Source organism: Carlito syrichta, unplaced genomic scaffold (genome assembly GCF_000164805.1).
Source record: "Carlito syrichta isolate Samal-C Ts95f unplaced genomic scaffold, Tarsius_syrichta-2.0.1 Scaffold309463, whole genome shotgun sequence".
In the NCBI taxonomy this organism is placed as follows: domain Eukaryota; kingdom Metazoa; phylum Chordata; class Mammalia; order Primates; family Tarsiidae; genus Carlito; species Carlito syrichta.
The window spans coordinates 61,392-79,670 of record NW_007253559.1 but is presented as its reverse complement, the minus strand read 5'-3'; the positions used below and the strand labels follow the sequence as shown (position 1 = coordinate 79,670).

The 18,279-nt window shown below is 34.2% G+C and overlaps 1 protein-coding gene across 17 annotated transcripts in view; it reads left to right on the top strand.

Moving 5' to 3' along the window:
* NRXN1 (neurexin 1) overlaps nucleotides 1-14,723 on the top strand; it is a 701,758-nt gene extending 687,035 nt beyond the window's left edge. For all 17 annotated transcript variants that reach the window (XM_021717193.1, XM_021717192.1, XM_021717189.1 and 14 more), the window contains one exon: nucleotides 11,311-14,723. In XM_021717193.1, coding sequence (XP_021572868.1) covers nucleotides 11,311-11,618 — 308 coding nt within the window. In that variant the 3' untranslated portion in view covers nucleotides 11,619-14,723. The remainder of the gene's footprint in view (nucleotides 1-11,310) is intronic.
* Nucleotides 14,724-18,279: the final 3,556 nt, after the last annotated feature.

Here is an 18,279-nt window from a genome sequence, read left to right as displayed (position 1 = left end):
CTCACTCTGTCACCCAGGCTGGCGTGCAGTGGCACACTCACAGCCACTGCAGCCTCGACCTGCTGGGCTCAGGCGATCCTTCAGCTACAGCCTTCCAAGTAGCTGGAACTACAGGCGAGTGCTACCACACTTGGCTAATTTTTTTGATTTATTGTAGAGATGAGGTCTTGCTAAGTTGCCCAGGCTGGTCTCGAACCCCTAGGCTCAGGCAATCCTCTCACCTTGGCCTCCCAAAGTGCTGGGATTATAGGTGTGAGTCACTGCTCCCGGCCACCTCACACTTTCTTAAGGGTTACATTCCCTTTAGTTTACCCATGAAAATGATCAATTTACAAAAATATTTTTCTGTATTCATTCAGAAAACATACATTTTGCAACTGGTGTATTCAATATTCATGAGAGGTTGGAAGGTGGGGAAATTGATTTTTTTTTAAAAAAAGAGAATCAGAGTCACAGGAAACTCAGAGGATTTACAATCTTGTCTGAAAGAGAGAGAAATAATTAAATAAAACATTTAACTAAGATTTCACAACAGTATAGAATACATACTAAACTGGATGACATAATATAAGGTTGTGATATTTATTGATTTAAAAAAAATTTTTTTTCGAGTTAGAGTCTCATTCCGTCACCCAGGCTGGAGTGCAGTGGCACACTCACGGCCACCCGAGCGTCGATCGGCTCCAGCAATCCTTCCACCTCAGCCTTCCAAGTAGCCAGAACTATAGGCGCATGCTACCATGCCTGGCTAATTTTTTGATTTATTGTAGAGATGAGGTCTCGTCAAGTTGCCCAGGCTAGTCTCAAACCCCTCGGCTCAGGCAATCCTCTCACCTACAAATTTTAATAGATACTTTTGGAGTACTTCCTGAAAATGATTGAAGAATTTGCGTACTCACCAACATTTAGATCTCTTTTCTACTCGCCTGTGCATATTTCTGTCCATTCTGCTGGTGGATAGTCTTTTTTTCATATCAGTTGACATATGCTCTTTGTATTTTAGAGGTATTCTTGGTCTGTCTTATGTATTACAAATATTTCCTTTCTTTTTCATTTGCATTTTCACTTTGTGAGTGATACCTTTTGCCACATAAAATTATTATCTATGGAGTCAAATCTACTGAGCTTTATATTTATGACTTCCTTCCACAATCTATATCTGTGTGATAAATTTCACATCCACCTTCAACTTCTTCTCACTCTCCCCCTAAATTCTCTGATACAGCCACTCTGACTTTTGTTTAGTACCTGAAAAGCAAACTGTATTTCCTCAAGTTCATTTCATATGTCCTTTTTTAATTAGTAGACACTTCTGCCTACTTTCACTTTACTTTCTACTCATTTTCCAGGTCTTATAAATGTCACAGATTCAGAAAGGTCATTCTGACTCCCCAGTGGAAACCAAAAATCTCTGTCCTACTCTCATGTGGTACCTAGAATTTGCCTTCATCGTACATGTCTCTGCTGTGACATTTTGTTTAACTATGTGATTCTTTGTTGTGTGTTCCTTTGCCTCATTATATCTCAAGGTCCCTGAAGGCATACACACCAATTGTATTTGGTTACCTGCTATATCTCCAGGACCTCGTACATGCTTTAGAACATTAACTATAGCTCACTGTATATTTGTGGACAGAGGAGGGGATATTAATAGAGAAAACTTCATATAAGATAGGGCATTTAAGCCATGTCTTAAAGAATAAACAGTATTTAGACAAGCAGGAGGCAAAAGTTTATATGACCAAGGCATGAAGGTGGGACTTCTTTTGGTATGTAGAGACTAGGGACAGCAATAATATTATGATTGTAATTTCTTTTGGGGAAAAAAAAGGAAGACAGATTTGGGTAAGTAGCTGTGAGCAGATCATGAAGGGCCATGAGAACAGTAGGCATATTAGTAACTGAGTAAACACAAAGTGGATACAAACTTCACCTATATAATGACCGTGTAAAAACCCTAAGCTTGTAGGTGACTAAGTTGTGGACACATTGTTTACAACATATGGGGTAATAAAGGAAGAGGATTCTGTACAAGGTGGGATCCCCCCCAAAAAAACCAAATTTATTTATAAAAAATTGTGATTTGGGGGGGGGTTGAAGTCTCATTCTGTTGCCCAGGCTTGAGTGCAGTGGCATGCTCACGGCCACTGCAGCCCCGACATGCTGGTCTCAGGCGACCCTTCCACCTCATCCTTCCGAGTAGCTGGAACTACAGGCATGAGCCACCACGCCCCACTAATTTTTTGATTTATTGTAGAGATGAGGTCTTGTCAAGTTGCCCAGGCTGGTCTCAAACCCCTGAATTTAGGTAATCCTCTTGCCTCAACCTCCCAAAGTGCTGGGATTATAGACTTGAGCCACCACAGTGGGCAAAAAGTTGTGTATTTTTTTCTTACATTTTAAACTTTAGTCACTTTCAAAGTACTCTCCATTTGATACAATACTTTTATCAAGATGCTTTTTTCCACTGCTCAAAACAGTTTTTGATCTCGTCAATGTTGATGCCTGTTAGTGCTTCTGCTGTTTTTTGTTTCACCTCTTCCACAATGGCAACACGTTTCTCTTTGAGGCTTTTGCTCATCTGGAGAAATAAATAAACAAACAAAATTGCTTGGGGTGAGATCAGGTGAATAGGGAGGCTGGGGCATTGGCATCATGCCATTTTTGGTCAAAAACTGCTGAACACTCAGTGCGGTGTCGGCAGGTACATTGTCGTGGCAGAACTAGTCCACTGTTTGCCACAACTTGGATGTTTCTTCTGCAAATTGTGAGGCAACCTTCTCAAAACTTTCAGATAAAAACCATTTGTTCTGGAGGAATAAAATTCCAAGTGTACTCCAAGGAGACCACCCTCCAAAAGATAATTCTGAGGTGTTTTTTGGGGATCCTCCTCGTAAATGCCTTGATTCTATGGCTTCTTCCAAAGATAAGGGAGAGTGCGCATGTCCCTCTCTCTATTTATTTTCAGTGTCACCAAAGTCACACAGGGTAGTTGTGCATTGCCCTTTCTGTTCCATGTGGTGCCATTTGAAGTGTCATCTGTTTTAGTTAGGGCTATCTTAGTTGGAGGCATTTAATGAGTTTTTCTGTGCCTAGCATCCCTTCCCATGCAATACTTAGAATTCTGGAGACTTTAACAATCTTCCCTTTTTTTTTATAATCAATATGTTTTATAATGATATTGTGGGGTATAGTTAAGGGTTAGGTATTCAAATATGCTTCATTCAAGCACCCTTGTTGATAAGAGGTGTCTCCCTGTCCCTAGACAGATGTTTACTACCATTAATCCCATCTCCCTTCCCCTCCCCCCCATAGTTTCCCACCACTATCAGTCATTTTCTTATGGTAATATGTTGGTTGATCAAGGTCCACTATATGAGTGAGAACATGTGATACTCAGATCTTTGTTTCTGTTATGAAATCACAAAAAATCTGGTTAATCGTGAGAAAATTATATCAAGTGAAAAAAAGTGTAATTCTAAAAGCTACATATATAATACTTTCTTGAAATGAAAAAAGTGTAGAAATGGAGAAGAGATTCATAGTTTCCAGGGCTTTCGGAGAAAAGAGGGAATAGCACTGAAGAGAAGGGGCATGGTTATAAAAGGTAACTTGATGAATCCTTGCAGTGATGGAAGAATTCTATAACTTGATGGTATAAATATTAAAACCTTGGTACTAGAGTATTTCCAATATCTAAAATATTACCATTTTGGAAATACCACCATGATGTTACTGTTAGAGGAAACGGAGTAAAGAGTACAAGGGATCTCTGCATGCATTCTTCAGGTTGTATGCAAATTGTTTCAAAATGAAAAGCTTACTCTCTCTCTCTCTATATATATATATCTCCTTCTTTGGTCTTGCTTTTGCTTAGAAAACATCAAGGAAACAATATTTTCCCAGAGTCTGTTATTTTGCTGAAGACAGTTTAAACCAAAAGAGTCTTACAGTTTTTCCTAAAACTTTAAAACTTCTACTGGTGTTAACTGTTCATGAGAGAATGCACCAGAGTTTTTATTTTTCACACACCTTTTTAAAGCATGGAGACAGAAACCAGCATGTCTTTTTGTGTTAGTCAGTGTTCTCCAGAGAAAGAAAAACAACATAATATATATAGAAAGAAAGGACTTACATTGGCTCCCATGATTATGAAAGCTGAGAAGCCCAGATCTATACTTAGCAAGCTGAGCCCCAAGAAAGCTGAGTATAGTTCCAGACTGAATTCAGACCCCAATGCAGGAGACTGATATCTCAGTTTAAAGAACATGGAGCAGAAAGTCTTTTTCTTAGCCTTGTATGTATTCTCTTCAAGTCTTCCAAGGTTTGCATGAGACCCGCCTACATCTGAAAGGGCAATTTACTCAGTCTGTTGATTCAAATGCTAATCTCATCCAGAATCTTCCTCAAGGAATATCCAGAAATAATATTTACCAAAATATCTGTGCACCCCATGACCCAGTTAAAGTGACACAATAATTAATAAATTATTTACAAATACTGTCATTAAAAATGACTAACACATTTAGCATTGTGTCCTCCTTGTATATGTCATGACAATAAATATATTCCAGTGGGCTTATTGGCTTCTTTTCCCAAGATGTGGATGTTACATTTAACCTGAGGTTAATTTTGGCCTTATGAAGTCTCTCCCCAACCCTCACCTACACCATTGTCACTTGCATATTGTCATTTTCGAATGACTTTCTTTTAAAAAAAAATCAATAAACTATACACTTTGCCAATGAAAAAAACGAAAACAAAACAATCTTCTCAACTCAGAGTGCTGGCTCCTGAACTGCCCTTCAAACGTGCTTTGGTGATTTAGAAAGAAGCAGAGGAAAATGTCAAATCCAGAAACTGGGCAGGTAGCAAAGGTTTATTGAATTCCAAGTTCTTCCTGAATCTCCCATTTATTGAAGGAGGGGCTCAGATGTGTCAGACATATCCTATCTCAAGGCTTTTGTCTGACCTGCAGGAGTGAACTTCAGAATGTTCAAAGGATGGGTAGAGTTGGTATGAGAGAAGAATGGAAGGGATTTGAAACATCCAGCATTTTTCATTTCTTACAAAACCACAGCATGAGTCAAAATTAATGCATGTCATATAAATCATTGTGTACCTGCTTTCCAGCAAATGTGGCATTTAAACATGTCTTCTTGTGAATGATTACATCATAATAGTTTCTTCTGGCCTGCATTGTATTGAAGCACAAAATGGGAAAAAATAATAAATTTTGCGGTTTTTTTTTTTTTTTGAAGATGGGGAAAAAAACTGTGCTAATCTCAATTCACAAACACCCCAGGAGCCTACAATTCCAATTTTCTTTTCACAGTATTAATGAAACTGGTTACTGAAAAAGTCAAATCTTCCCCTATAAATCCAAAACCATTTTCAAGGCTAGTCTAGAATTATATTAACTTCCACATCTATTAAACACAGTATATAGGACTCTGGTCTAACGAGATCATTTTTAGACAACTCTTTTTCTAGGTAGGATGAAGACAGAAATTTAAAATCAGTTGCTTTAAACTTAACTAATGAGAAAACCAGAAAGACTGGTTAAAAAAAAATTTCAATAAATGCATCTTGCCAAAGTTTTTTTAAAAAAAGGATTATTGTAAGAAGGGATACTCAACAATTCCAGTTAACAAAATAATACACGTTGGGCATTATGGATAATTATGATCCTTTATGATTCCTTCCTGAAATATAGAGCTCATGTTCTATTATTTTACCATTAGTATGTTTTATTCTTTCTTAAGATTGGTAATCTCTTACAGTTCTTTCTCTTAAAGATCAAAAGCTGAATTTTCATTGTCATCGGGATATAGTGACACTCCTGCTTCTTCCTTGATGAATATACAATAGTAGTCTATATTGGAGAAATAAAACTAACCTAAAAAATTGCCTGGAAACTACAATCCTACCTGAAAGCTAACTTTGGAAGTAACACAAATATGAGATTACAGTAGAAGAACAGCTCCTTCAAGTATATAAAATAGTTTCATAAAAGTGACAATTGGAGTGACAGAAGGACAATCTGATGGAATGTTACTGTCTTGGTGAACTCATCAATAGAAATATAAGGTCCCACTACCCACCAAACCCTCATTCTATGTCAAGAATTAGTATTGTAAGCACCATTTCTCGTGCGAAGTTGTAAAAACATAGTCCAAGGGCGGTTTTTTTTTTTTTTTTAGATAATAACAGTTGATTGTTATCTAAAAGAAAGAATATCAAAGAATGTGAAACACTTTCTACTGCAAAGTGAACCTCCTTGGAAAGATTCATTAATATTCAAAAATGTACCTTTCAAAATGTTTAGTTGTTTTAGCACTTCAGTTGTGAATCATCTTGCTAAGTAATTGCAAGCTTAAACTTCCTACTTGCATATTCTAAGGTATGACTAAGTATATTCAAACAACAACAATGTACATTGGTAAATACAGGCTCTGGTGAAAAGTTCAATGGCTTAATGTACTTCTCATGTTGCCATATGCATAACAAAGGTTTTAAAAATTAGTGATCAAATATTATTTGTTTTGATAAAGCATACAATTTGATTTTAACTGTAAACAAATTTAGAAAGTTAAATTTTAAAGCAATCATGCCAGCATAAAACACAAAAGTTACTCTGGTGAAATAACCACGTTTAGATACTTTTGCCAGCAAGAATTATTATACATTGGGATTTGAAACTTGGCAGCAAATTTTGTTTTTTACTGAACACCTTGCTGAGTAATGCACCAACTCCAAGAGGCAAATAGTCCTAATCCCTCCTTGCCCAACCTTCTTCATTTACCTAGGGTTGTGGTGAACATGTTAGCTATGCTCTTTGAAAGCCACCTTCAAGGATAAGTCAGAATCTGGGAGAGGGAGGCACAGAACAGAAAAAAGAGGGTGAAGTGGGAGAGAGAATAGAGAAAAGCATAAAGAAAGTGACAGAGGGACCAAGGAGCTGGTAAGAGACAAAGCCTGCCATACACCACCCTGTCCGCTCTGTACTAGAGTCTAACATGTCTCTTAAACACATCTATCCCTGTTTATCTTAACTTGATCTAAATTTGTTCTTATATGGAGAAATGATGTTCATTCACAGATACAGTACAGTTCTGTGTTTTGTCAAAAACAAAGAAAGAGCATATATCAGGACAGTTTCCTTTCCTGTCTTGGTTGTTTAAAGTAACTGTCTCAGCAAACTTAAGGATAAATTCAAATTTTAAAGATTTAATTTTTTAATTTTTTAAACAGAGCAACAGTTGCATTTATTATATTTGTATATAACAAGGCACTAGAATATGTCTTTTGCATTAGCTGTGCATTTTCCACAATGAATTATCATCTTAAATGAACAAATTGGGTTAGAGTATGATGTGGAAATGTGTTACTAACTGTCCTAACACCTGAAAGCTTCTGCCTACCAAAGAAATCACAATATGAATCAGACAATGAAAAACAAGAAAATTCAAAGAAATAGCATATAGGATTCCTGCTAAATCCACTGAGGCCATGTGGAAAATTTCTAAAGACCATCAGACCGTGCCAAATATTAGAAGAGAGAGGGAGTATTAAAAGTTGTATTTCAGTTTATCAGTGCGTGAGTCCCAGGAAATTTTCTACAGCCATTTGGTTAAGTATGATGAATGGGTATGAAAGAAGTGAATATACATAGGAAAGAGTTCATAACCCTTGTGTGACAGCTCTTTGTTGTTGCTACTATTACCAGTAGCTTTGAATCATTTAGGTTAAAGTGCCAGCAAAAGTTGAAAGCCTTCATATTGCCATTAAGTTGTACTTATATGCTCTCCCCCCGATTAGTGGATCACTGTCATTCTTATGGGAGTTTCCCATTGACCTGGACTCCTTGTGCTCCTGGGCCCAATATCATGAACTGGCTATATCAGATTAGTTTTACCTATAGATCTAACTTAACCTTTGACCTCTCAAGACTTAAAGCTAATTTCTGTATTCTGTTCTCTTAGCTCCTTTTCTTTTAGTGTCTTTCACTTGTTTTTTGAGTGTTTTCATCACATGCTGGAACAAAGAAAGAAAGATAAGGGGAAAGTAAATTTTAATTCACTTATTCTGCTTAGTGCTGCTGAGAAAAAAAAATGTGCTATAGATTGTTTTAATTGTTAAAATATCTTGTTTTGGTTTATTATATAGTGTAAATGGAATGCAAAATTCTCAAATCCATGAAATATATTGATTACTTATGGAAATCTCTGATTAAATTTCATTCTTCACATTGTCATAAATAGTTAAGAGGCGACTGAATTTGCTTTTTATATAAATTTTTGAACAAATTATGTAAGAAGACATTTAACCTTATTAGTCATTTATACTATCCTCTACATTTGCATTAATAGAAAATTTCTTCAGTGATTTTTTCAGTGATCATCAAAATAAAGCATTAGTAACAATTAATAAGTAGAACCACATTTATAATTTATAAAATATTTAAACTTCTCTAGATATTTATTGCATATCTGGGAGAGATGTTTAATTAATGCATACATATTTCTGATCTTCAAACAAAAGTTAAGAAAAATTCCATTTAGCTTTTAGAATTGAGACATAAATAGAAAAAAATCAATCAATTAGTTAGATATGGAAGCAACTACCTATTACATACAAACCTATAATGATATCTGTTAGGATAGTTACTATATTTTTAATATAAATCAGGAGGAAAGAAAGGTAAAATGTTTCTTTATTGAGTTTAGATTTTAATTTGGGGGGATAGTTTGTAGGTTACTTTAAAAACCATGTTATTTAGTATCTTTAATGGGGGTTACATAGAGATATTTTTAGGCCTCATGTGACTTATGCAACATTTTGGCTAGTGTTGCAAAAACGACAAGTATTTTCCTTAAACAGTAGATGTTTTCAGATGCTTGTGGCACAATTGAAGTGTTTCCGGCTTTGTCATAGTTTTTGTGATCTTATTCTTGTTTTAACACAAATGTGTTGTTATTGTGCTGCATGCACAGTTGTTTTGAAAACATTTTAGAAATATTTGAGCAGATAAAAATAAAATAAATATTCTTAGATAAGATTTTTGATACACATTTCGAGCTGGAAAAAATATGTACACGTCTATTCTTAGTATAGAAAATGTAAACCCTGAATTCCATTAAATTTCTCAAGTGCTATACTTTCAAGAGCTAAATGATTTAAATTTTATCTCCGTTTTTCCTCTTCCCTTCTGACAATCAAAGTGAGATCATTGTGAAAATGTGTTTAAAATGAAAGCATTCCATCAGGTGGGAAAAAAATGATTTAGGTAACATTTAAATAAAATTCCTTTTTTAGTTCTTGAGACACCATAGTGAAAGAATGCTCTGCAAAATGAAAGTTGTCATTTAGTGAAAGTTGTTATTTAGTAAAAGTTAGCAGCTGAGTTAATTGGCACACTTTAGCAAAGATGATTGTATTTAAAAGAGAAAGTACTGCCTTTGGTTTGTCAGGTGGTGACAGAGTTACTGCCGTAGATTCCGTTCTTCATGAGAGGAAATTAATTTCCTGTAATCAAGTTCTGTGGATTATAGTCTTTGTCTCCTTCCACCTTGGCCACAGAAGCAACTCCAAGTCTTTTTATTCAGCAACACTCCACCGCTTTTGTAAAACAAGCGGTGACATATTCGGCATAAAAAGGTTTCACCTGCTACATTTTGTAACTCCAGAACATAGCATATTGCTGCTTTGAGACTGAGAGAGACTGCTTTGGAAATGACTATATTTGTAAAGTTTTATTTTGGGAAGAAAAAGAAAATTACAGCAAAAAAACCCCCGACATTTGGGCAGAAGAAATCTTGGCGATGTTTGAAAATGGAATTACAAAGCAGTATAGCAGTACATGGTTGGTAAAATGAGTCCCAGTAATTAACAGGAACTTTTGTAGAAATATTTAAAATAATAACTAAATTATATCTAATAGTAGTGAATGAAATAAAATACAGTTTTAGTCTTTGTGAATTTTTCAGTTTCTGGTATACACATGCATGTGTTTGCGTGTATGCATATACATGGACACACGCATATATACATACGCACGCATACAACTCTGACATATATAAAATCTTGAGATAATTTGAATTCATTCTTTATAATTTACAAATAATAATGTTTTGAAAGTTATAGCATTTTTAATCTATCACATCTGAAAGTAATATTTTTTTTAATAGGATAAGGGAAAGGATGGAGATTCAGGACAAGACAGAAAACACAATTCATAAAGAAAAAAATGACCTATAGTCAAAGTGGGATAGAATCTTTTCTCTCTGCAGTTTCTATTATTTTATGTTTAGAAAAAAAGAGTTTAGTATATAAACCATATCTACCAGCTAAATCTCAGGCCTTTTCTTCCCTATTTAAGGTCAATTTCAGTGTCTAACTAGGCCTTGGAGAAGACATTAGGCACCCTGTAATCCATCTCTTGCATCTAAGAAGGAGCCTTATTTCTATTTTGGGAAGATTGAATGAGGGTTTTTTTAGTGAAATAAAACTAGGCTAGCCAGTTTTTTTTTACTATCTACTAGGTAGTATTGAGTTTTGACTCAAAAATCAATCTAGAAGATATTTAAAACTGAGAAATAATATTTTTTACTCTATCCTCCAAAGTTCAGCTTTGGAGATCACTCAACCATTGCCAATTAATAAATAAAAGACATAGATACTTTTATGCAAGCAAATACATCTCCAACAAAAAAGTAAATTCATCTGTTGTAGTTTATTAAAATGTGACTGAAATTACACTTTAAAAAACAGGCTAGTTAAAATACCTGAATTATCTTTTTGTTCAATACTGTATTTATTATAATGCAAGGCAATATGATTTCTAAAGTAAACCTAAATTTAGTTGTCCTGATTCAGTCTAGAATTAGACTTAAGAGTGACATTCATTTGGTTTTTGTAATGTTTCCCTCTTTTATTATAGGGTAAGGCAGTTCTGACTTTATTTGACATGTTGAGGTTGTAGTTTTTTTCACCTAACACACCAACATGGCCCTTTAATGCTAACTGGAGTTTATTTAAGGCTAAGCTTACAAGCCCCCGTTAGCAAAATCAGTCTGTGAAAAAGAGATTTGGCCACCAATACGTCCCAGAGCGCTTTGATTCATAGTCCCTAATTTTTAGTGACAATAAGACACATAGATTGTTACGTTTAGCAATGGTATTCCTTACCCAAAGCTGTAGGTGCTATTCTGTTAGACACTGAAATGGATGGTAAATGTTAATATAATTATTTGACATTCAGTAAACACAATTGTCACTTTGTGTTTGTTCTCATCTTCTTTTCTATAGCCAACCCAACCCGAGCAGGCGGAAGAGAACCATACCCAGGCTCGGCAGAAGTGATCCGAGAGTCCAGCAGCACCACGGGCATGGTCGTTGGGATAGTAGCCGCTGCAGCCCTGTGCATCCTTATCCTCCTCTATGCCATGTACAAGTACAGAAACCGAGATGAAGGCTCATACCATGTGGACGAGAGTCGAAACTACATCAGTAACTCAGCACAGTCCAATGGGGCTGTTGTAAAGGAGAAACAACCCAGCAGTGCGAAAAGCGCCAACAAAAATAAGAAAAACAAGGATAAAGAGTATTACGTCTGATCTCAAGATCTTAAACGGACACTTGTATAGAAATAGTCTTCATTTTATCTGAGACATAATATAAACTTATTTACTTTCCTTTTTATGAAGCACATACAAAAGAAGACAGGGAATGCAATCAGGAAGGAAAGACTTTTTAAAAAATAAAAACAAGTATCTCATGCTCTTGTTTCTCAAAAAAGAAAAAAAAAACAAACAAAAAAACAGGGGCCAATAAATTCCCTAACATCCACAGTGTTTTCATTTACTCTGCCTGTCTTTATGTTGCTGGAACATTTCTAAAAGACAGTGATGACCGCACGCATTCGTAAAGCACAGGAGTATTACAACATCAAGGCACAACACACACACACAAAAAAACAACACAAAACATAACACACAAAAAAGAAGCTACCTATGATCCTGGATTTAGCCAAAGTGCTAGCGCTTTCCTGAGAAGTCAGATAGTCCGATTGCCAGAGAAGACTGTCATTTTGAGTGACTCAACCTGCAAACCTTTAAGAGTTTGCTGCCTGGTGCAACTGAAGCAGTGGTTGGAACTTGCATTTGAAACAAAGTGCTGGCTTTTTTGAAGACTTGTGTAGGAATACATTCAAAAAGCCCCTTTCTGGATGTGAGAGAGAAAAAAAGTATGGAGGCCTTATTTTCAAAAATGTGAAATATAAGGCACATTTTCACACTAAAATTTCAAAATAAAAACAAGAGGGCATAGATGCAATCATTGGGAAATTTTCATGCACGCTTACTATGTTATTACATATGTTTATATAAAACCCATCTCTGTGTGCTTTCTGGACTGTGATAAGTGACGTTTTATAGCCTGTTGTATAGAAAATGCAAAATATATCTCTGCTCTTCAGCCATTTTTGGTAAATTCAATGTTATAAGTGTTGCTAAGTATAGGGAGTTTTATGACATCAGAGCAACAGTTATTTCAGTTGGGATTTTTTTTTTTGCCACCATTATAAATTGCCACAATTACTTACTTTTATATTAAAAAAATTACAGTGTAGTGTTTATTCTAAGAAAGATATGTATGAATGTATATAAAAAGACTCAGCTACTTTTTTTCTTACATGTACAGCCTTCATTCTGTTGCAATTAACTTTTAGTATTTGTATGAAAGGTGTGAATTAGAAGGTAAAATATATACATATGTATCTTATACTCTTTTCTCCCTGAAATACTTATATTCTCACATACATTCACCATTTGCAATCACACACACACACACACACACACACACACACACACACACACACACACACACACAATCCACAGGAATTCATCAGGTATGATGGAAGACCCAAACATGCATATAGTAGCAAATATTTACTGACAAATTGAAAACAGGAAGGAAGATAGTTGTGCCAAGGTATTAATGACAAATGGGGTGATTTGCTTCATTAAGATCTTGCTCCCAGGAAACCCCAAGAAGATTTTAGTCCCTCATAAAATGGAACCTTTTCTTATCAAATAGAATATCACTGATATACTGCTGCATGAATATGAACCATTATGTGGGCAGGGTATGGAAGCAAAATTGATTAATCTATACCTTAACTCTGGCTGCTGCAATTGAAAACTTCGTTTCTAATAAAATTATATATATATATATATATTCTCTGAACCTGATGTGCATGATAAACATTTTTTGGAAAGTAAACGCTTTCTCAACTATGAAAGTATTTTAAATAATTTTTGATTCTGTATTTCTACCCATTTAAAAATCATTCACTATCTGCTGATTATTGACTATGTTTTAACTTTTCTGATTTTGCATATATATCATTATATATAGTTTTAGTTTAACAAATTAAGTAGTAGAAGAGCGTAGATTACACACTTGTTTTTGCATATTGTTTCAATAATGCTCATAGCAATAAATTATTAGTATGAGAAGGTAATGCAAAAGAAATGTGTTATTAGATGGCTAGGTGATACTTCGGTAAAAAGTACTTGGACATCTAAAAGAATGGTATTAGATTTCACAGAAGAGAAGAATATCTTTACAATTAGCTTTAATCAGCAAAGGCAAAAAATGCAAAACATCTTTTGTGATACTTTAGTTGATTTTTTTTAAAAAGCCAGAAGTGGCCTGTAATTCAGACATACAGTACCTTAGAAACATGTATAATTCATAGCAAATCACCACTATCTATGGTTGCCAAGTAATCGTTCTGTATGAAGAATTTTAAAGACTTTTATATGACCCAGAAAGTAGAAGGTATAAAACAGAAATTTAATATTCATGACTTTTGTTTTAGATTTTTATTTGCCAGGTTAAAGAATTCACAAGTCTTTTTTTATCCCCTCTCATTCAGTCTTACTCAGGGAAAGCCAGTGAAATAAGAAGGGAAGTATAAAACTACTACTTTACAGCTTGAGGTTAAAAAAAAGATCATTGCTTTTCCATTTGATCTATTAGACTTGAACTAGTTTCCATCTGGAAAGATTCTAAAATATGATAGAAAATAAATTGAATAATGGTATTTTAAGCAGTATATCTATGAAATATGTTTTTGGGGATTGATTTTAGTGTTTCTTCCCAGCATAAATTTTAAAGTGGAAACAACAATAAAATCTAATATTGCCGGTAAAAATATGTCTAATGTTATTGGCCTACACAAACTCTAGCAATTTTTTTTCTGAATGGAAAAAAGAGAGAGAGAGGAACATGAGTTAGAGAGAAAAAAATGACTTGACTAAAATACCAAGTATCTTCATACCAAACATATCAGGGTTCCATGCATAGTTTGCGGTTAATAGAGGATTTCACACTACCTGGCATAAATTTGATTACATCTCTAAACTGTAATTTTTCTGATTGAGTATGCTTCTTTTTTATCCATGTAACGTGTTGCCTTTTTTAAAAGAACAAATACTACAATAAAGCGTGAGGTGGTCAATCCCTAACATATCAAAGAAAGGCCACATGACCCTACCCTTCTAGTGCTTTGTGTGATTGGGTATCTAAGGAATTTTATTTGTTTTGTTTTGGGGTTTTTTTGTTTGTTTTTCTGTTGCAAGGCCAATTTATCCATTATTGGAAATGCTAAGCAAGTGGAATTTACTGTTTTGTTAATAAAATATTTCTTAATACAACTGTGGATTTATTGATTTAAAAAATTATATGCGGCACCATCTTGTGATAAAGTGGCATAGTTCCACAGATTGCATTTGAAAGGAAGACCTGTCCTTCTACAAGCAGAGGAAGAATATGGACTCTCTTTTTCTCTGGACTTTATTATCATTAAGCACCTATATATTCATACACTTAAAGATGTAGTCACTAAATGGACCTTTGTTTACATTTACTTTAATATAGAACTAGTTGAAAACTGTGAAAATATTGATTTCATAAATATTATTTTATATAAAGAAATGGGATTCAAGTTAAGTAAATCTCCGATTAAATTTCAACACAATTACTTACTAGCTACAATTTACTTAATTTTTTTGACTTTCACTTACTTCATAAATTTAGGGTAATAATACCAACCTCACAGGGTGGTAAAGTTATTAAGAACTAATGTACATAGCACAACTGAATGCAAATAAAAGATGTCTACTAGTAATACTATTTTTATAATAATAATAGCTTAAAAAAACCATGTCAAAATGTTTGCTCACATTGTATCATTTGAGGAAAATAAAATATCTTAAAAAACAAAAAACAAATATATAAAGAACCATACTAACTTGTTTTCATATAGCTATATTTATTTCACACAAATCAATTAGCTTTTTAGAAATCAGATAATTCATCAGCAAGTCTCAGTTCAATAGCTGGTTTTAAAACTCTGGCCCTTGAAAATAATTTTCTGATAGAAATGCATAAATTTGGTACTTTTCTCTTCTTCTATTGTGAAAGGTTTGGACATGAATGCTTAATCCATTTTGCACCTGTATTATCTTAGATATATGTGTTTTTTGTTTCCTAATATTACCTCATGGTTTTTAAAATGTAACAGGAAGAACAATTCACATTTTTATAATGTCTAACTTAGAGGATGCATAATTTAACTAACCTTTAAAAAGTAGGCATTTCAGTGGTGGCTGTTGTATAAAACCTATTATCAGTAAACAGACCAAGGATTTTGGATTCTTGAACTGTGGGGGCATTATCTCTAGGACCCAATGATTGGGCATCAGGGGTTGCTAACTTTACATGTATATAAAATAATTTGACAGGTGTATGTAGATGAGTATTTTCTTCGTAAAAGTGTTCATTAGCCTCATGAAATCCTCATAGGGTTTCAAAACTTCCCTAAAAATTGAGAATAACCAAAATAGGCACTGGATATAAACAAAACTTTGTTATAAATAATACTGAAGATGAATGGTTTGGTAATAAGAAAGCATCAAGGAGATGGCATGGACTAATTTTAACCATTGCAGTATCTTTCACTATGACAAAATTCCCAGCTATATAACCTTTCTGAAAATTAATCTTGTTTTATTTTTACGAGCTCAATCTTCAAGTATTTATTAAGTACCAGTATATGTAAACCACTCTGTTCATCCCACATATTTCCACTCTTTTGAACAACTTAATATTCATTTAAAGCCAAACTTCTCCAAGGATTAGAACATTAGATTCAGCAACCTGAAATAGGCGTGTATATCCAGTATGCAGCAAGGTCTTAGACAACAAAAGCATTCGTCTTTGATCATGTAGAGTTCATCAGTATTTGAGAGCGGCACATGGACTATACAAAAATACCAAACTGAGTCCTAAATATGTTATTATTTTTAAATTTAACTAAAAAGAAGAAAATAATCTTCAGGAGAGTTATACAAATAAGGCATCTTGGATCACCTCTTGATAATTCTCATTTTATCAGGGAAGTTGAGTGAGTCTAGATCAACTGGGATAAGAACATCTTGTGCTTATGCAAGTACTTCTATCGTTGAATGTCGTTCCTTCAAAAATGACAGCAACTCTGGGTGAGAAACGAATATTAAAGTGGTGACATCTTATATCCCTCCCCTGAATCCCATCCCTATGAAAGAAATAGTAGTGGTTTACAAGGTGCCACTAAGCAACAATGCTTAAAGGTATGAAATAACTCCTTGAAAAAAATATGGAGCCACAGTATCAATTCAGTAAAAATAGCAATAAATAAAATAAGTCTTTATGAATGCTTCTGGTCTCTGATAGCTCAGATGTTTAATGTTTAGAAGTGAGTTGTTACAGTTAAATAAAGTAATCTCAATAATGATCTGTCATAAACACAAAATTTAGAGTAAGATAAATTTAATCTTAAGTTTGAAAATTACTAGATGCAGGACTTTGGGCAATCACTCAATCATACTACATTTATTTAGCTGTAAAAGCGAGATAATGAGACAACCTATAAGACTGTAAGGATGAAAAAATACAATGCACTTATATGCTTTGTATACTAAGAGTTCAGTGTTTTATTAAAACATAAAAATTAAAGTTTACCTCCTTAATTGGGTAAAATTAAAGTATACTAGGATATAAAAGAGTAAAATTATCATAAATTTGTAGATTTAAAATTAAGACCACTTTAGAGGTTTATGTTAATATTTCTTCCAATATAGATGACACTTTTACAATGTCCCAGACAAAGCATTTTCCAGCCATGGGTGAAGGAAACTTAGCTCCTTTGCAAGGCAATCAATTTCACCGTAGGATAATTTTGGTTTCTTATGTCTAGCTCTGTATAACTTCCATTTGCTGATTCTAATTCTCTTTGGGCAAAATGAAATATACTTTCTTTTTTTCTTTCTTTTCTGCATGATAGGCCTTTCCAATACAATCACCCTTCCCCAAACCCTACCTAGACTTTCTTTACTCTAAACCTAACATTCTGGTTTTTCTTGACAATACTCAAATCATATGAATTCTAAACTTTTAAAATTTTAATTCCCTTCCCTTGAACCTTTGTTCTTCACAGAATGTGATACAGAACTACCACAGCATTTGACGATCAGCCAAAAAATATAATGGATTTTTCTCCTTTGAGTTTGATTTGAACTTTTTTTCTTCTCTGACAATGACACTTAAGGTTTCATTAATTTTTTAAAACTTTATTATAGAGATGTGGGATATAAGTGAGAATTAACTACATAAGTAGGCTGCATGCAGGTGAAGTTTGGGTATCTAACTGGCCTTCACTCTCCCTGGTAATGGATCAGGTACTCTTCTGTTATCACGTCCCTCTACCCTCCTCCCTCTCTCCCTTCCCTAGAGTGCCCAGCGACTGTCTATCCCTTTCTTGTGTTAATGTGACTAATGTTCAGGGCCCCCTTATGAGTGAGAACAAGCTGTATTCAGTATAGTTTAATAATTTTTTTAAAAAGCATATAGTACTTATTTAAATTACATTAGATTTATGATCAACTAAAATTTTCAGATTTTTTTCAAGATAAATCTCCTTTCACTTGTATCTGAAACACTTATTATTTGTAGTTTAATGTAGAATTTTACATTAAACCATGAAAATTTGAAGACTGACCAGTTGAGATAAATTTATAACTTGGTTCTCTTACGTGATGTCCTAATATTCAACATTGGCAAATTTTACATGCATTTAGATGAAAATATGTACCTTATGGAAGATATCTGAGAGATGTCTCAAAAGACTTCCCTCTCTACAATGCTTTTCAGTCAGGGACACTTTTTCTTCCC